The sequence below is a fragment of the Monomorium pharaonis genome, chromosome 5, assembly GCF_013373865.1.
Source record: "Monomorium pharaonis isolate MP-MQ-018 chromosome 5, ASM1337386v2, whole genome shotgun sequence".
Lineage (NCBI taxonomy): Eukaryota > Metazoa > Arthropoda > Insecta > Hymenoptera > Formicidae > Monomorium > Monomorium pharaonis.
In genome coordinates this window covers 13,240,597-13,257,044 of record NC_050471.1, presented here as the reverse complement: position 1 = coordinate 13,257,044, position 16,448 = coordinate 13,240,597, and the positions used below count along the sequence as shown (strand labels likewise).

The 16,448-nt window shown below is 31.1% G+C and overlaps 1 protein-coding gene across 2 annotated transcripts in view; it reads left to right on the top strand.

The window, feature by feature from the left end:
- Positions 1-1,101: 1,101 nt before the first annotated feature.
- Positions 1,102-16,448, top strand: part of LOC105832420 (dynein heavy chain 12, axonemal-like) — a 111,367-nt gene continuing 96,020 nt past the window's right edge. The window contains exon 1 of one of the 2 annotated variants that reach the window (XM_036287043.1): positions 1,102-1,826. In XM_036287043.1, the coding sequence (XP_036142936.1) occupies positions 1,405-1,826 (422 nt within the window). In that variant the 5' untranslated portion in view covers positions 1,102-1,404. The remainder of the gene's footprint in view (positions 1,827-16,448) is intronic. The other variant, XM_036287042.1, reaches the window with a different exon arrangement.

The window sequence follows — 16,448 nt, the reverse complement described above, 5'->3', positions numbered from 1 at the left end:
GAAGCAACGGTTCAATTAATATCTTCTGCGACATAGTTAAACTATAATGCCGATTATTTCGGCAAGCAGACGCTTTCACCACTGTACATAATTTTAAAAGAAACTCTTTCATATTTACTCCAGTTAATATTTACATCCAAGCTTCAAAATCAGGAAAACTTACATCTAAATGTTTCAAAACTTAGTTCAGCGAAGTATATTTACCGAATAAACGTCGTAAAAGCATGCTACTATCCCCATTCCGTTAGACAATTCTATACATTAATTTCATTCTTTCGACCTTTTTTACGTTTAATAATAAAATATATAAGCAAACATTTGGAACTCCGATGGCCTTATTTCTGTCACTTATTATGATTTAATGTTGCAGGACAAAAGCAGGTTAAAAGCATTAAAAATTGAAATTCCGATTTATTATCGATATGTAGATGATATTCGATTATCTGTACCGCTGACACAAACCACTGAAATTGTCAACATGTTTAACAGCTTCTATTGTAGACTTCAGTTCACTTTAGAACTTGAAAAAGATCCTTGTCTCAGTTTTTTAAATCTTTTGTTGAGAGTGGAGGACAACAAGATTATAATTAATTGGTTCCATAAAGATACGTTTTTAGGAAGATTGTCGTTTTTCTCGCATCATCCTTACTGCCACAAAATAGGAACGATCTATAGCTTAATAGATAGAGCAGTTTTGTTGTCGGATCCATCTTTTTGTCAAAAAAAACCACGAAATTTGCATCATTATATTACTAGACAACGGTTATCCATTGGATCTTATTTTTCATGAAATTAATAACAGACTTAAGAAACATTTCAATAATCAAGTAAAACTCACAGACTCCTAAACTAATCAGGGTACAACTAAAAGTCAACACATAAAGAAAAAATATTTCGTACTACCTTATATTAAGCAAATATCTGAAACCGCCTTCTTTTTTGTTAATAAAAATTTGTTCATGGTTGGTTTTCGTTGCCTCAACAAATTAAACATGTTTATTGACGTGCAGAATATAATCGACATAAATCTAAGGAATAATATTGTCTACAAAATATGTGCTGTAAAAATTGTAACGCGTTATACCCCTGTCGAGCTGGCTCTCCCACCATGCAAAAATAAAAAAAAAACCAACATCGACTCAGCCCCCCTCCCACAAAAAATGTTAAATTCCTACTCAGAATAATAAGCTCAAAAATTTTTATTTGTGGCATGTAAGAGCTAATAAATAGTTCATAATTTTGCGTTATTGATTTTTTATTTTTACATGGGGGGGAGGGCTAGCTTGACAGGGATCCTTCACTAACTTGCTCAACTTTCTTGATAATTGAGAATTTTATAAAGTTAATTTTATTTTGTAATTTTATCTTTTTTATAAAAAGATATTTATGTATGTAATAAAATGAATGTACTTGTGTAATAATATTTGTTCATTATTAATTTACAGATTAATTATAATGAACGCTATGGATGACGCCAAGCGTATAAAAGAATATATAGAGGATATGCGAAAAATGGTACGACAATTGGAACGTATGGAGCAGAAAGCGAAATGGATTAATGCTGAAGAAACGTTGTTTCAATTTCCATTAACTTTGTATCCCCGTATCAAGGAATTGAAAGAACTCATTTTACCGTTTTACATTCTCATTTATCGAGGCTATCAGTGGCAAAGAGATCGCAAAATTTGGTTAGATGGTCCTTTCGAATATCTTGATGTTCAGCACATTGAAAACAAATTGAATGAATATCTAATTGATTTCGCCAAAATCAGTAAGCAGTATAAGACAAGAATCAAGCTGCAACTTGCAATTAACTATCCCTACAGGTAATAAAATGTTACAATTTAACAAATCACTTTTTATTTATAAATATTAAGAAAAACTTAAAATTGATTTTTTTACAAAAGTATTTAACAATAGGGGAGAGAAGGTGATTATGGACTAGAGTCCCATGTGGAGTCATGGGATTCACGATATTTTGTACATACTTTGTGTTCAATGTTTGGGAATAACCGTTTAAACTGCTTCTTTATATACTGTTTAGAAGTTATAACATGGTTATTAGTCGTGAATGTTTTTTGTATTGTTATAAAAACTACATTTTAGTCGTATTTAACAATATTAATTAAACAAACAGGAATAACAAGTATATTTAACGACTCAAATAATTACAGGCTCTTAACGCTCGGTCGAGCGGCGACCACAATTCACGCGCGCGACGAATAGGCGATTGCTCGGAATCTAATCTCTCGAACACGGGAGAATTCTCGAGTGGCCTTTACTCGGATACAGTGCAAATGGACACATTTCAAATAAACACAAAATAATGTACACCGTACATTTCTACACCGTAATCGTGGCCACACACACACACACACACACGGGGGGGGTACAAGTGGAGCCTTCGGCCCCTCTCTCCCACACTCATTCCGTAAGTAAGTGTACCCTGGACAGAAGTGCACAAAAGTACGGTGCATATTTTGTTGAGAACCAACTATGTCATAGTTCATGGATACGATGACCTATAGCAGGCGGATGTGGTTGAGATGCGTCCTTACACGCGATTTAATTGAGGTTATAACTACATATTCACTGTTATCGACGTGTTCAGCAAACATGCATCGGCCGTTCCGCTCAAGACCAAGCCCAGTGAGAAATAGTACATCGAATCGACATTGATTCGACATCGAAATCATCATTTCGATGTCGATTCGACGTCGAATTGATGTCGAATTCATTATCGTTTCTCGCTGGGAGAGTGGTAGCGAAGTTGCTATTGCGATTGCAAAGATAATTCGGAAAGATGGAAAATGTCCGAAAAATTTGCAAACAGACGAAGGAAAGGTATTTTATAACGCAAACGTGCAGAAACTATTAAAAAAACATAATATCAATCATTATTCTACGTATTCTATAATGAAAGCATCAATTGTCAAACGTTTTAACCGCACATTAAAGAACGTTATGTGGAAACAATTTACACTCAATGGAAATGATAAATAGATCGTTCTGCTACCACGTCTCGTGTCAGAGTACAGCGCACGAAAGCATTGAACTATCGGCATGCGACCCATTAATGTTAAGCATGCAATCTCTAAAAAAAAACTCTTAACCACAGTGTATAGTCACGTAAAAATTGCGGCACCCGCGTGATTTAAAGTAGGTGATTCGGTACGCGTCAGAAAATTCAAAACTGTTTTTGAGAAGGTCTATACACCAAATTGGACTACGGAGATATCTAAAATTATTAAAATACAGCGTACCAATCCTGTGACATATCTACTGGAAGATTCCTGTGGAAAATCTATTGCTGAAGCATTCTACGAATATGACCTGCAACATGTTGCCAATCATGATGTGTATCTTGTTGAAAAAATATTACGCAGAAAAGGAGATGAAGTTTATGTCAAGTGGTTGGGATTTGATCGAACATACAATTTATGGATACATAAAGACACATAAAGACACTGTTATTTATTCTATATAAAATTGATTTTATTATATTCACATAAAAGTACTACGTAACCATATAAAGATAAAATATGTTTTATATTAAATACATTTTATATTAATTTTATATTATGTGAGGTTTATTATTATTCTTCCATCATCCGTAATACATTCTTATTTTAATATATTTTAAAAATAATGTAAAATACTCATGAAATATAAATATAAATATATTATAACGGTATTCGATAATGTCCCCACGGTAACGTTTCAACCGAATCGGTTATGAGGTATTTTTTGTCATCGTATGGACTTGGAGCGATTTTCGTTTCTGACACTGTATATGCATCTTGGATCTTATGCATAACTAGAACAATACAAAGCGCGCGCTTCGCGCGCGCCATTTATTCTCTTACACTACATTTTTAATGATATACGCACATATAATAATTATATCAAAGACTATAATAAATGTGTAAAAATTTAAAGAAAGAGAAATTACACATATATTTCTTTATATACATAGTTTTTAACTTGTTTATTATTTTTCTGACTACCAAGATAAACTTTTAATGCTTCCCAAGATCTAACTCGTGAAAAAGTAACATAAAGTTGTCCATGATTAAAAACTTCTTTGCGAAGATCTATTCCTACTCTATAAAATGTCTGACCCTGTGATTTATTAATTGTCATAGCAGAAGCTAATTTTATCGGAAACTGTCTTCTTTTAAAAGTAAAAGGATAGACATTTTCGCAATACAACGTTATACGATTTAAGAAAACGATATCCTACTTTATCACCTGTTAAGATTTTGCATTTTAATAAATGATCTGCAAGTTCTATAATCATTAATCTAGTGACGTTGCAAAGACCTTCATTGATTACTAAGATTTCTAATCAAAATAATGACACAATTCGGTCTTAAACGCAATTCGTAAGGAGGAAGAGATGACGGAGACAAAGTATTTAAATATTCTGGTAATAAATCTTTTCCAATGTCACCGTTATCACCACAATTTTCAGTACTATCTATACTTGTATAAATTCGTTCTTCAGATATATCTAATAATTCGACAACTCGTTTATTAATTTCATCTACATCAGCAGCATTTAATATTTCTTGCAGAAAGTATCGCGCACTTAGCCATTTTATTAAATTCTTTATTTTGTATTAGATCACCATATATATCCTCTACAATATCAGCATTAATGGTTGCAATACAACAATCTGGAAGTTGTATATTATCATTTGAATCATTTAATAAGCCATCTCCCATATCTAATAAAAACTTTGCAAAATCAGTTTCCTTTGGAAGAACTTGCATATTTTCCGTTAAAGAAAAACTTACAAAATTTTTCCAAGTATAACTAAACTTTATAGAAAGATTCACGATTTCACATCGGATACTATGTATCTTAATAGAAAGAAGTTGCCTGAAATCACTACCCAGTACGATAATTTTTCCTTCAAAAGGTAAGTCGTTATTCATAATGTCACGCAACGTTCGATCTATAATCTTTAAAGCATATCTGGGTGCCATTGGCGCTTCATCTCAAATATAAATATTTGTTTCTTTTAAATATTGAGCTTCTTTTGATTGTATTTTAATGCTGGATGATGAATCCGCAAATAATGGAACTAACAATCCAAATTCTTATGAACTGTTTTTCCTGCAGGCAGTAACGTCGCTGCAATGCCCGTAAAAGCTATCGTACATACATGTTTATTTTGAATTTTGGCTAAATAATAAATAGTTGTGTATATAAACGTTTTACCTGAACCACCTGGACCATCAATATAAAAACAATTATTGTTATGACTATTATTGTCTAATTTGTTTAATATTAAATCTATTATTTCTTTTTGCTTTTTATTTAATTGATTATATTGTCTGGTACCAATTTCCATAACTTGTTCAAGTGTCATAAAATCATCTTCTTCGTTATTTTCTTGCAATTGTTCCATTTGTAGAAAATCAGCAAGACTTTTGCCTTCAGCACACAGCATGGCATTGATTTGCGCATATGCTTTCTTTTGTCCTTGTATCATTCCAAAATGTCGAATATAATCTTCAGACATTGCTACTTTAAAACTTTCCCAAAGCTCTTCGAGATGCAACGGTTGACAATGTAATAATATACGTACAAATAATCTACGAAGTTGTCTTGGCATCATCCATCCAACAGCTTCATTTCCATTCATCATCATCTTCAATCAAACCTAAAGCCAAACATGCTGCTGAAAACGATTGACAAATTTCTCCATGTACAGTTCTTAAATTCTCAAAACTCGTAGCTTCCTTTACGATGAGTAATAATAGTCGTAAATGATATAATTCAGTTTGTGTTAGACTAATGGAATACATTCGTTCTGTACAATTATAATGACTCTTGCGTTTGCTCCAACGCGATACATTTCTATTGTTAATATTTTCTTTTTTAAAAGTATAATGGCATGGAATTTCAATATACAAATATTGTTTTCTTTTGTAACGACCGTTTTCCTCCACGGACGTAGCTCGCCGGGATCTAGGATAGGAAGAGTCCTGAGGCAATGAATCGTAACCGGTGGTATCTTTGACTATTACAATTATATTCTAATATATACAGGTGTATTTACAATACTATGTACAGGATTGCGTGACGTTTCGGCGTCAGCTGTTTTCGTTGTCCCGCGTGCGGCGTTCGATGAAGCCGGCGGGGTACGCGGCGCGAGGTCGGGTGGTATCCCGCTGTGCCGAGCTTGAGTTCTTGGGTGCGGGAGCGCGCGACGCGGTGGGCACTAAGCCGTGTTCACGCGGTGTTTGGGTGATCGCTGGTCCGCGCGGTGTAAGATTTCCCGTCTCGCGTCGGTGATGCTGGATAGACGGGTGTTTAGGAACGGCATCGGTCCCGAGAATGCTCGGAAGAGACGGAGAACTCTCGATCTCGTGTATCCGGGCCGTGTGCTGGGATAGTGTGAGCTGCGGCCGAGACTGCCTCGGCGAAGGCGGAGAACACTCTACTCTCAACTGATGAGCTCAGGATAAGGAGATGAGTGGCCAAGAGCACTTGACGAAAGCGGAGACTCTCCACTCTGTCTCTTGATCGCAGGGCTTCTCGTCGTATCGGGCGGAAAAGATTGCCGGAATACGGTCGGTCGAGAAGTGACTTATTCCTCCACCGGGACGGCCTTTTATACCCGTCCGGGTGGAGGTTCGTAAGGTTCCGAGAACGCTCGGGTCCCTCCGCACTCGATCCCCTCCGCTGATCGAGCGAGCAGCGGGAAGGGTGCGCGGATCGTCGGAGATGCTTTTCATCTCAACGACGTGTAGCTCTTTATGACGGGCCGGTGCCCATATAGCGGTGTTCGGTCGGGCCGTGCGCGGACGATGGAAGCCGGTGGACGGGTTCGTTACAGTTTCTTCATCACGAGAATTCAATGCAAAATAATCTATTAACATAGTAGCTTAATCTAAAGCAGAAGTTATTGTATCTTCATCGAATCCATTTTCAATTATAATATTTTGTTCATTAAGAAGATGGACAAGTAAACGCATTATAGTATGACTTTTATCTTGTAATTTTTTTTCAAGAATACGCCAGCTCGCTTCTACAGGTCCAACATAACGAGCTTCTATAAAATCACGTATTTCATCATGATCTATAATTATATTTTCTGTTACTGGTTTAATTGTAATAGCAGCAGTATTATGTCCTTTATAAATATATTTATACAGATATTTAACCGATTTGATACTTGAAACAACTTCAACATTAATATGACAATTAAATATAATCGATAAGATAGGGCAATATGGAACTACATAACGATTATCAACTATATATCCACCAGGGCGTTCAAAACTTCTACCGTTGTTTCGTCGACGATAATAGGGATAAGCATCTTCATCCATTCTGGTTTCTTCGCAATAGGATTTTGGATAATGTTTCGAACATTTTCCATCTATCAAACACCAATCGCCACAAGGTCTATGAATTACGTGTCTCATAACTATGTCATGTAAAGTACATTTTCATAAGGATCAGGAATTTCAGCAAAGATATATTTGTCAACAATCTGTGGAATTGTTATTTTGAAATTGTGTTTTAAAGTAATCAACATGTGGACATGTAGCAAACCGCGTTTTTAAAATTCAATGACATATACAAAAGCTGCTATTTCACAAAAAAATTTTTGTTTTACAATCAAATCAATTAAATAATCTTTTTTAATGTTAAATACACGTGCACAAATGTCAGGTCTATCTAAAACTTGTTGACCATGCAAAAGATTTTCTTCGATTTCACGCCATTTTGGATTGCAAGTCATTGTAATAAAAAGATCTGGTTTTCCAAAATCAACAATTGCCATTGATAATTTTGTAACATATTTCGTGGTGATCCAATAAAGTTATTATTGTAATTATAATTGAAAAGAAAACCTGGAAAATTGATTAATCGCAAATTAACGCAATGCGATATTCGAATTTCGGCTTCACACCGCGTACGTGGAATGTCTAATTATTGGTACATTAGGGTTTTCTTTTATTCCTCATAAAATGGCGTACTACCATCCACTCGACTTACGAAACGACACGGTCGTAATTCGCGCTCGAGTCGGATTACGAGGCGAATGAAAGGTTTATCCCCCTTGGCGCGGCGTTCGCGCGCTACCTGGCATTCGGAGGAGGGCGGGATGAGCACCGCTGTTTAAATGGCACGATTATCTGTCTCGTGCTTTATTTGCCGCTCTTTGCTCTCGCTCCACTTTGCTCTCAGCACAGTGCCACCGACTTTTATCCACGAGTGGATAAAAGTATAACCATTTTCCCAATACGTCCATTTAAATTATTCGCCATAGTTTGCATATAATCTCTTAATCCTTGATATGTTTCAGTGCGCAATTCCTTTTGATGAGCTTTGCAATAATCTGTTCTATCCTTTTCAATTTTTACATGACTATCTACAAGCTACTGTTGAAATAGACGACGTCCTAATAAAAAAACATTAAATTCATCACGAATAGCCATGCGATATTTAATATACTGTCCCCGAGTTATTCGTTTATTATTATTTCATTTTGTTAAATGACGATGCCATTCTTGAGTATTATATGGATAAAACAACCCATATAACATCGGATATTCTATGTATATGCATTTTTTTCCATATTGTGAAAAAAATATCTTGTATGTTAAACGTATATACATCTCACATACATGATTCGAATATACATTATGGTATATAAAGTGTATATCCATTAATGTATTTGATATGTATATACAGCGCACAATGTTAAATGTATATACATCTCACATACATGATTCGAATATACATTATAGTATATAAAGTGTATATCCATTAATGTATTTGATATGTATATACAGCGCACAATGTTAAATGTATATACATTTCACATACATGATTCGAATATACATTATAGTATATAAAGTGTATATCCATTAATGTATTTGATATGTATGTACAGCGCACAATGTTAAATGTATATACATCTTACATACATGATTCGAATATACATTATGGTATATAAAGTGCATATCCATTAATGTATTTGATATGTATATACAGCGTACAATGTTAAATGTATATACATCTCACATACATGATTCGAATATACATTATGGTATATAAAGTGTATATCTATTAATGTATTTGATATGTATGTACAGCATACAATGTTAAATGTATATACATCTCACATACATGATTCGAATATACATTATGGTATATAAAGTGTATATCCATTAATGTATTTGATATGTATATACAGCGTACAATGTTAAATGTATATACATCTCACATACATGATTCGAATATACATTATGGTATATAAAGTGCATATCCATTAATGTATTTAGTATGTATATACAGCGCACAATGTTAAATGTATATACATTTCATATGCAAGATATTTTTCCTTTATAACATGAACTTGTACGCTCACGTGTAAGGAGTAATTCTCGCAATCACCGCTAGACGGTGCAACTTAGCCCTTTCTCCGGAGTCAAGTGATTCTCTCTTGCATATATAAGGAGGTTACTTGCAATTCCGCAATCAGATCTCGAATCTCATTTTTATTAGCTACCGTGCCTCGAGTACGGTACCGTACCAACACACAATCTCCACAAATTTGTATCATGTATATTCTATGTACATCTTATGTATATATACTATGGACATATGTATAATATTATGCATGTATTATGTACATTCTATGTTCATGTTATGTATATAAAATGAATGATAAATGGACATACATTATGTATATACATGTAATATACGAATCATATACATGTGTATATACTTCCGATCTGCAATGGATATTTTCCTTGTAACATTTCATATGCAATGGATGTACGGTGTAATACAGAACCATAGTATATACAACACACATAAATGTATATACATAATATATACATTGTATATCAAATTGTTTTGTGGGGTATATTTAGATACACATCCGGTTTTATTTGCACATACATTTCACATTCAATGTATATACATTACATTAAGAAAGTATATACCTGGATTATGTAATATACATAAATGTATGTACAATGTATGTACTGAGTATATTTTTATGTATATACATAATATATACATATTACATATAAAAATGTATATACAGAATATACATACATACAATATACATATTATATACATATGTATATACTATGGATCTTTTATGTACATTAACCCGGTTTCATTTGCACATACTTTTCACATCCAATGTATATAAATTACATGAAGAAAGTATATACCTGGAATATGTAATATACATAAATGTATGTACAATGTATGTACTGAGTATATTTTTATGTTTTGTGGGAATAGATATATTTATGGTTTAATGTTTGGATCCATACTACTAATATTTTGCAGTTTTGGTATTTCTATTGCGTACTGTTACGTATGATTCTGGAATTTCTCCATCAGCAATTGTACAGCAGCAACTTCATTAATTCTTTGAGCATTATATCGGCGTCGATCCATACCTAGTTTTAACATAAATAATAATTGTAATTCTGGCAACGATTCTCCAGATTCTATTACTAATTGTTGTTGATTTTCTAATTCTTCACTCATCATTTGATAAGAGTGAGCAAATATATTCAATTTTCGCATTATATATTCAAGATTTTGTATGATTTCAAAATCTAAATTTGAATTTTCATTAAGACAATAATTTATTGCTTCATTAGAATCTATAATAAAAAGTTGACCGTAAGTAGGATTTTCATTTTGATCAGCATACAATACTGTATTAATTTAATAATAAATTTGGCCATGTATTTTGAAACAATATAGACCAGGTCTCCTATTTCCAAAATTAATCAAATTAGCGTTAAATGACGCGAATGAAAATGAACTGCTGTAACTACGAATATGTTGGAAAAAATTATTTGATTTTTCATGACTGTTGTCAAACAAACAACGAAGAATTGTGGAAATTGAGACAAAGGTTCTAAATACACCGCACCATGATTACAACAATCATGAAATAAATTTCCTTTGTTAAATATTTTTTCAGATGCAAAATGTTTTGCGTTACAATGAACACAAGACACGTCCATAGGACCAATATAATATTCAACTATCTCATTAATTAATGTTGCACTATTAATATTTAAACGAGACTGTTGTTTTTGTCGTGATCGATAATGGAATTGATATTCTGCAAGTGGTCGATCTAATGGTATAATATTTGTAGAATTTTCGCCAATTATTTCTTCATTCAATTTTATAACATGATTATCATGTATTGTATCGGAAGTACAAATAACTCGTTTGTGTGCTAAGGTAACATCTGAGGAATTTTCTCCAACTTCATCATTCAACTCTATTATACGATTATTATGTATTGTACCAGCGATACAAACATGATTTCTACAATTATTTATTTTTGACATATTCTAACGACGACGACGTTGATGCTCCGCATGTTTTTCACAACGTCGTTGCTGAAACTCCTCTTTCTCTTCTAAGGTACGCTCTACTTTACGTTTTGACATTTTACAAAAATATAGACATACAATAATTAAAAAATAAATATAATTCAGTTGTTAAAATACAATTTTTATATTTTACTTTTTAAACTTTAATATATCGTTAATATACGATATATTATTGCTATTATTATTATTATTATTTAAAACAATATATTTATATTTAATTTAAATGCTAGTTTAAATAATAATCATCATCATCATTATCATCATCATCGTCAACATCATCATTATCATCATTATTATCATCAACATTATCATCATCAACATTAATCATAAATATAATTCTTTAAATATTTATTTTTAAACACATATTATTAATACAATATTATATTCTAATATATGCATAAGACTATTTAAATAATATTAATATATACAATTATTAAATTTATATAATAATTAATTTATTTAATGTTATAATATATAATATTTTATATTAATAGTAATAATAAATAACACAATAATTTAAACACAAATAACTATCATTATTATTATATAATATAATATTATTATATAATATTAATTTACAATAATAATAATAATTTAACAGAAGATCTTCCTAAACTAAAGTTCTTGTACTATCTTCGGGTTCCTGAAACAAAAAAAATTATATCACCATTAATGTTTTTAATTTAACAAATAATAAGATTATTAAAATTATAACTATTGTAATATAATATAATGTACCGTAGTTTGTTAAAAAAAACAAGTAAAATTAAAACGCACTTATGAACTGTTTAATATTTAAACTATACTATCATGTATACGGACATATACAAGATGTCTCATTTAACTCTGTTATCCTTTTTGTCTTTGCAAGGTAAAGAAGAATAAAAAATATATTTAGGCAAAAATTGTAAGTTGTGTCTGGAGATGTAAAATAACGGCTACGTTTAGCAAAAAAAGTTACTTTGCAACTCTTGTAACGATTTTTTAATGTTGCCCAGTGAACACATTTTATAGCGGCAATATAACATGGAAGTTACATGTAATTTAACATTGTTATTCTTGTGATATGTAGGTGCTATATGACATGGAAATAACCTGTTACGTAACATTTGTTATACGCAAGTGATATAGCTGTTATACATCGTTTTGGCGTTACAGTTATTCAACAAAAATTGTATAATCATAACATAACACGCTTGTATCAATGTTATTACGGAACGATGCGTCGTAGTTGACTCAGAAATCAGACAACATTATAACATCCTGAATGACAGATCTATTTGATAATGAAAAAAATTATCATAAAGATAATGTTTTCAAAAATAACGGTTTGTCAACAATTACTGCGCACAAAAAATGCACAAAATCTAAATTCATCATGTGCTGAACAAAAACAGAATAATAAATGTATACTATTCAATTTTTCTTAGAATTACGATCTATATAGTTAACCATCTAATTAATCATTTGAACGCTTCAAAGATTAATGCTAAATAGATCGCAATTTCCATCAAATTATTAAGGTTATGGAAAAAGATAAATTTAACAATAAAATTAATAAGTAAATAAATTAATGCTATTTATTTTTTATATGTTCTGCAAAATTTAATTGCTTTTATAAAAAATAATATAGTTGCGTCAGTTTATAACATATAGATATATGTAGACAATAACAAATACCCATATCGATGAGTCAAATTGGCGTAGCAGGTAGAGTACAAGGTTCGTCATCCTAAGGTCCCGGGTTCAAACCTACCAGCGGCAAGTAAGAATAAAATAAAAAATCACAATTTAAATTTAATTAATTAATAAAAATTTATCCTAAATTTAGTATGTGCTGTTGATAAAAATAATTTAAAAAAAATGAAATTTTTTTTAAATTTTATTTTTCTTTGTAACGGTTGTGTGACGGTTAGATAACATATTATATAACATATTATATTGATGAGTCGGAAATTGTAACTTACATGTAAATTACGTGTAATTTCAGAGTAATGTAACCTGTTATATTCGGTTACATTGCTGTTACATTGCTACTATATTACTGTGTTCACTGGGTGGTTTAGACATTTAATTTAAATTTTATCTCTGAATTTAAAATTTTATTATAATTTTAAATTCAGTGAGAAATTAAGGGCAAGAACCAATCACATTAAAAAATCTTACAACAATTGCAAAGTTGTTTTTTTACTGAATATAGCCAATGTTAAAAGATTAATAAATAAATAAATAATTTTTTTTTAAACCCTCTCTTTAAAGTTATATAAAGATTATTGTCATTTGTTGAATGGAATTATATGATTTTTTTACATAAAACATGATTTCTATAATCATTTTACATATAAAAATATGTATTTAGATATGGATTTATTTAGGTTATCAAAAAAAAATGAATAGCTTACGAAATATTTTATATTTCTAGTAAAACAACATAATAAAATATAAAATATCTCGTGATTTATTTTTTTTAACTTTAACTTAATACTTTTATGTATATGCAGAAAAATTCATAAAAATAAGATAAATTACATATACATGTAATTTATCTTATTTTTATCTAGATAATTTTAAGTAACTAAGCGCAACACTGTGTGTGCGCTCTAACAAGAGTCAAAGAGCATAAAAGCGACATAAAAAGAACATGTAAATCTCCCATTTCATGTCATAGAATGGAATTTGATCATGACTTCAATTGGGACACGGTTAGAATCTTAGATAAAAAACCGAATTATATCAAAAGATTAACATCTAAAATGTTGCATATAAAAAAAACAGAAGATGGTCTCAACATACACAACGATACAGAACACTTAGAAAGTGTTTATATGCTTGTTGCGTGGAAACCGGCGCGCGTCCTGAGATCTGAGATTTCGTTTAGAATCTAAACTGTAACGAACATACGATACTGCGGAGGTTCGGCGGGGGAACGTAGGCGCGTCATTCAGGTGCGAACATGTTCGACTAACTGAAGCTTGACGACGTCTCGAAACATTTGATAATCTAATAATAACAAAAAGGAACGTTCGTTCTTCACACATAATTTTGATAGTAACCGTCAAATCGAGCTACGAATATTTTCGGTTTACCTGACAGACGCGCTTGCATCAGAAGTCAAGACTTCCAGAATAATAATCTGCGCAAACTGCAATTTGCTCGATAGTAGAATAAAAGTAAAATTGTAACTAAGGTGAGTTTTATAATAAACTGAGTAACGCGAAAACACGGAATGAAACTAATCTTTCATTTCCCACGAAACAATGTCTATCTTTGACTCCTTCCCGAATATTTAAACGATCACACATCAGTCGACAGTTATCCGTAAAGACATAAATATGTAAGAAGTAGGAATACTGACAAGTCATAAAGTAAGAATTATTTCGTAGCAATTAGTTTATACAAAGTTTTTAATTATTGACAAATCTGATCATATCTTATTTATTTCAATTCAATTCTTAACGTATAAATTATTTTTCACTTATTGTTTCTTTTTTTCTTTTCTAATACAATTTTAACAATTTGACAAGATCATTATCATATTTCTTTTACTTTTTAATTTATATTTTATTTGGTATTCCTTTAGTTTTTTATTTATTGATTTATTTTTTAATTTATTATTTTAATTCTTTTTCCTTTCTAATACAATTTTAACAATTTGACAAGATCATTATCATATTTCTTTTACTTTTTAATTTATATTGTATTTGGTATTCCTTTAGTTTTTTATTTATTTATTTATTTATATTTTTTTAATTTATTATTTTAATTATTAACAAATACAATTATACAATTTTACTTTTAATATTTATCAGGCAACCCTTAATCTAAATATATTCATAACAATACGAAGACGAACAATGACAGACATACATAAAGAAGGTAAACCAAGGACTTCCACAGATACATAGGAATTACTCTCACAATTTACCTATAATGTATTCCATTAACTTGAATAATGTTGACTCGAATTTTTATACTCCCTGGTTTTAACAATATTGTAAAATGAGAAGGAACAACAAATGTCTCGCTAGATTTTAAGCATAGGACTGAAATTTTAATCACGTATGAGATGAATATTATTATACACTGAGGATGGCCGAAGAAAATGTGCCAAAACGTTTGTAATAAGATTTTCCTGTAGAAGAAACATATTGTATAGCAAATACCAACCAGCTTTGGCTCTATCAGCATTTCTATTACACTAACTCGTATTATAATTTAATTTTTATTACTTTCATTGCAAGGAATGTGTACGTTTTTTATTTCTTTGCATAATTTAGTATAATTTTTGCATTTATGTTATTATTAAATTAACCTTAACCTACAATTAAATATTAGTAATATAACATTAGTTTTTTTTTAGATATAAATGTTCGTTAATTGTACTAAATTACGCAAAAAAAGAAATAAAAAGCGTAGATTCCTTGTAATAAGAGTAATAAAAAAATTAAGTTATAATAACAAAGAGCATATGCACACGCCGCATAAGTAAATAAATTATTTATACGTATTTAACGCGTGAAATAAATAATTAAAGAAAGATAAAAATTAATTAGACCGTTTATTTGAAAAGATATAAGAAAATAGTTTAGCTCATTAATCTTGTCTCGACGAGATAGCCCAGTTTAAAAAAAAGATCATCTTTCTAGGACGCTTAGTTCCCGAGATATTAACGATTGAAATAATTTGAACGCGCTAGATCAATTTTGTACGCGCTCGCCTGGCCACGCGCTAGCAGACAACGTGCACGCGCGCGCGCGCCTTCGGCCGCCGCTCTCGATACTATCTTTGTTAACACGTTTACAGTGGTTAATCTTTATGAATCGCTTCGAAATTTTGGGAAAAGCTACTTTAACTATTTAATAAGACACTGTCAAAATTTCAGCTCTTAATATTCATAACTGCAGCAACAGTGATTTAAAAAAAAAAAATTATCTCGGCTTCTGAGCAATCTAGGACAATGTTCTTTTTTTTTTAATTTAAAGAAAAATCGCACCTTTTAAATGCATTTTACCCCATTTTGATAGCGTTAATATTTTAAA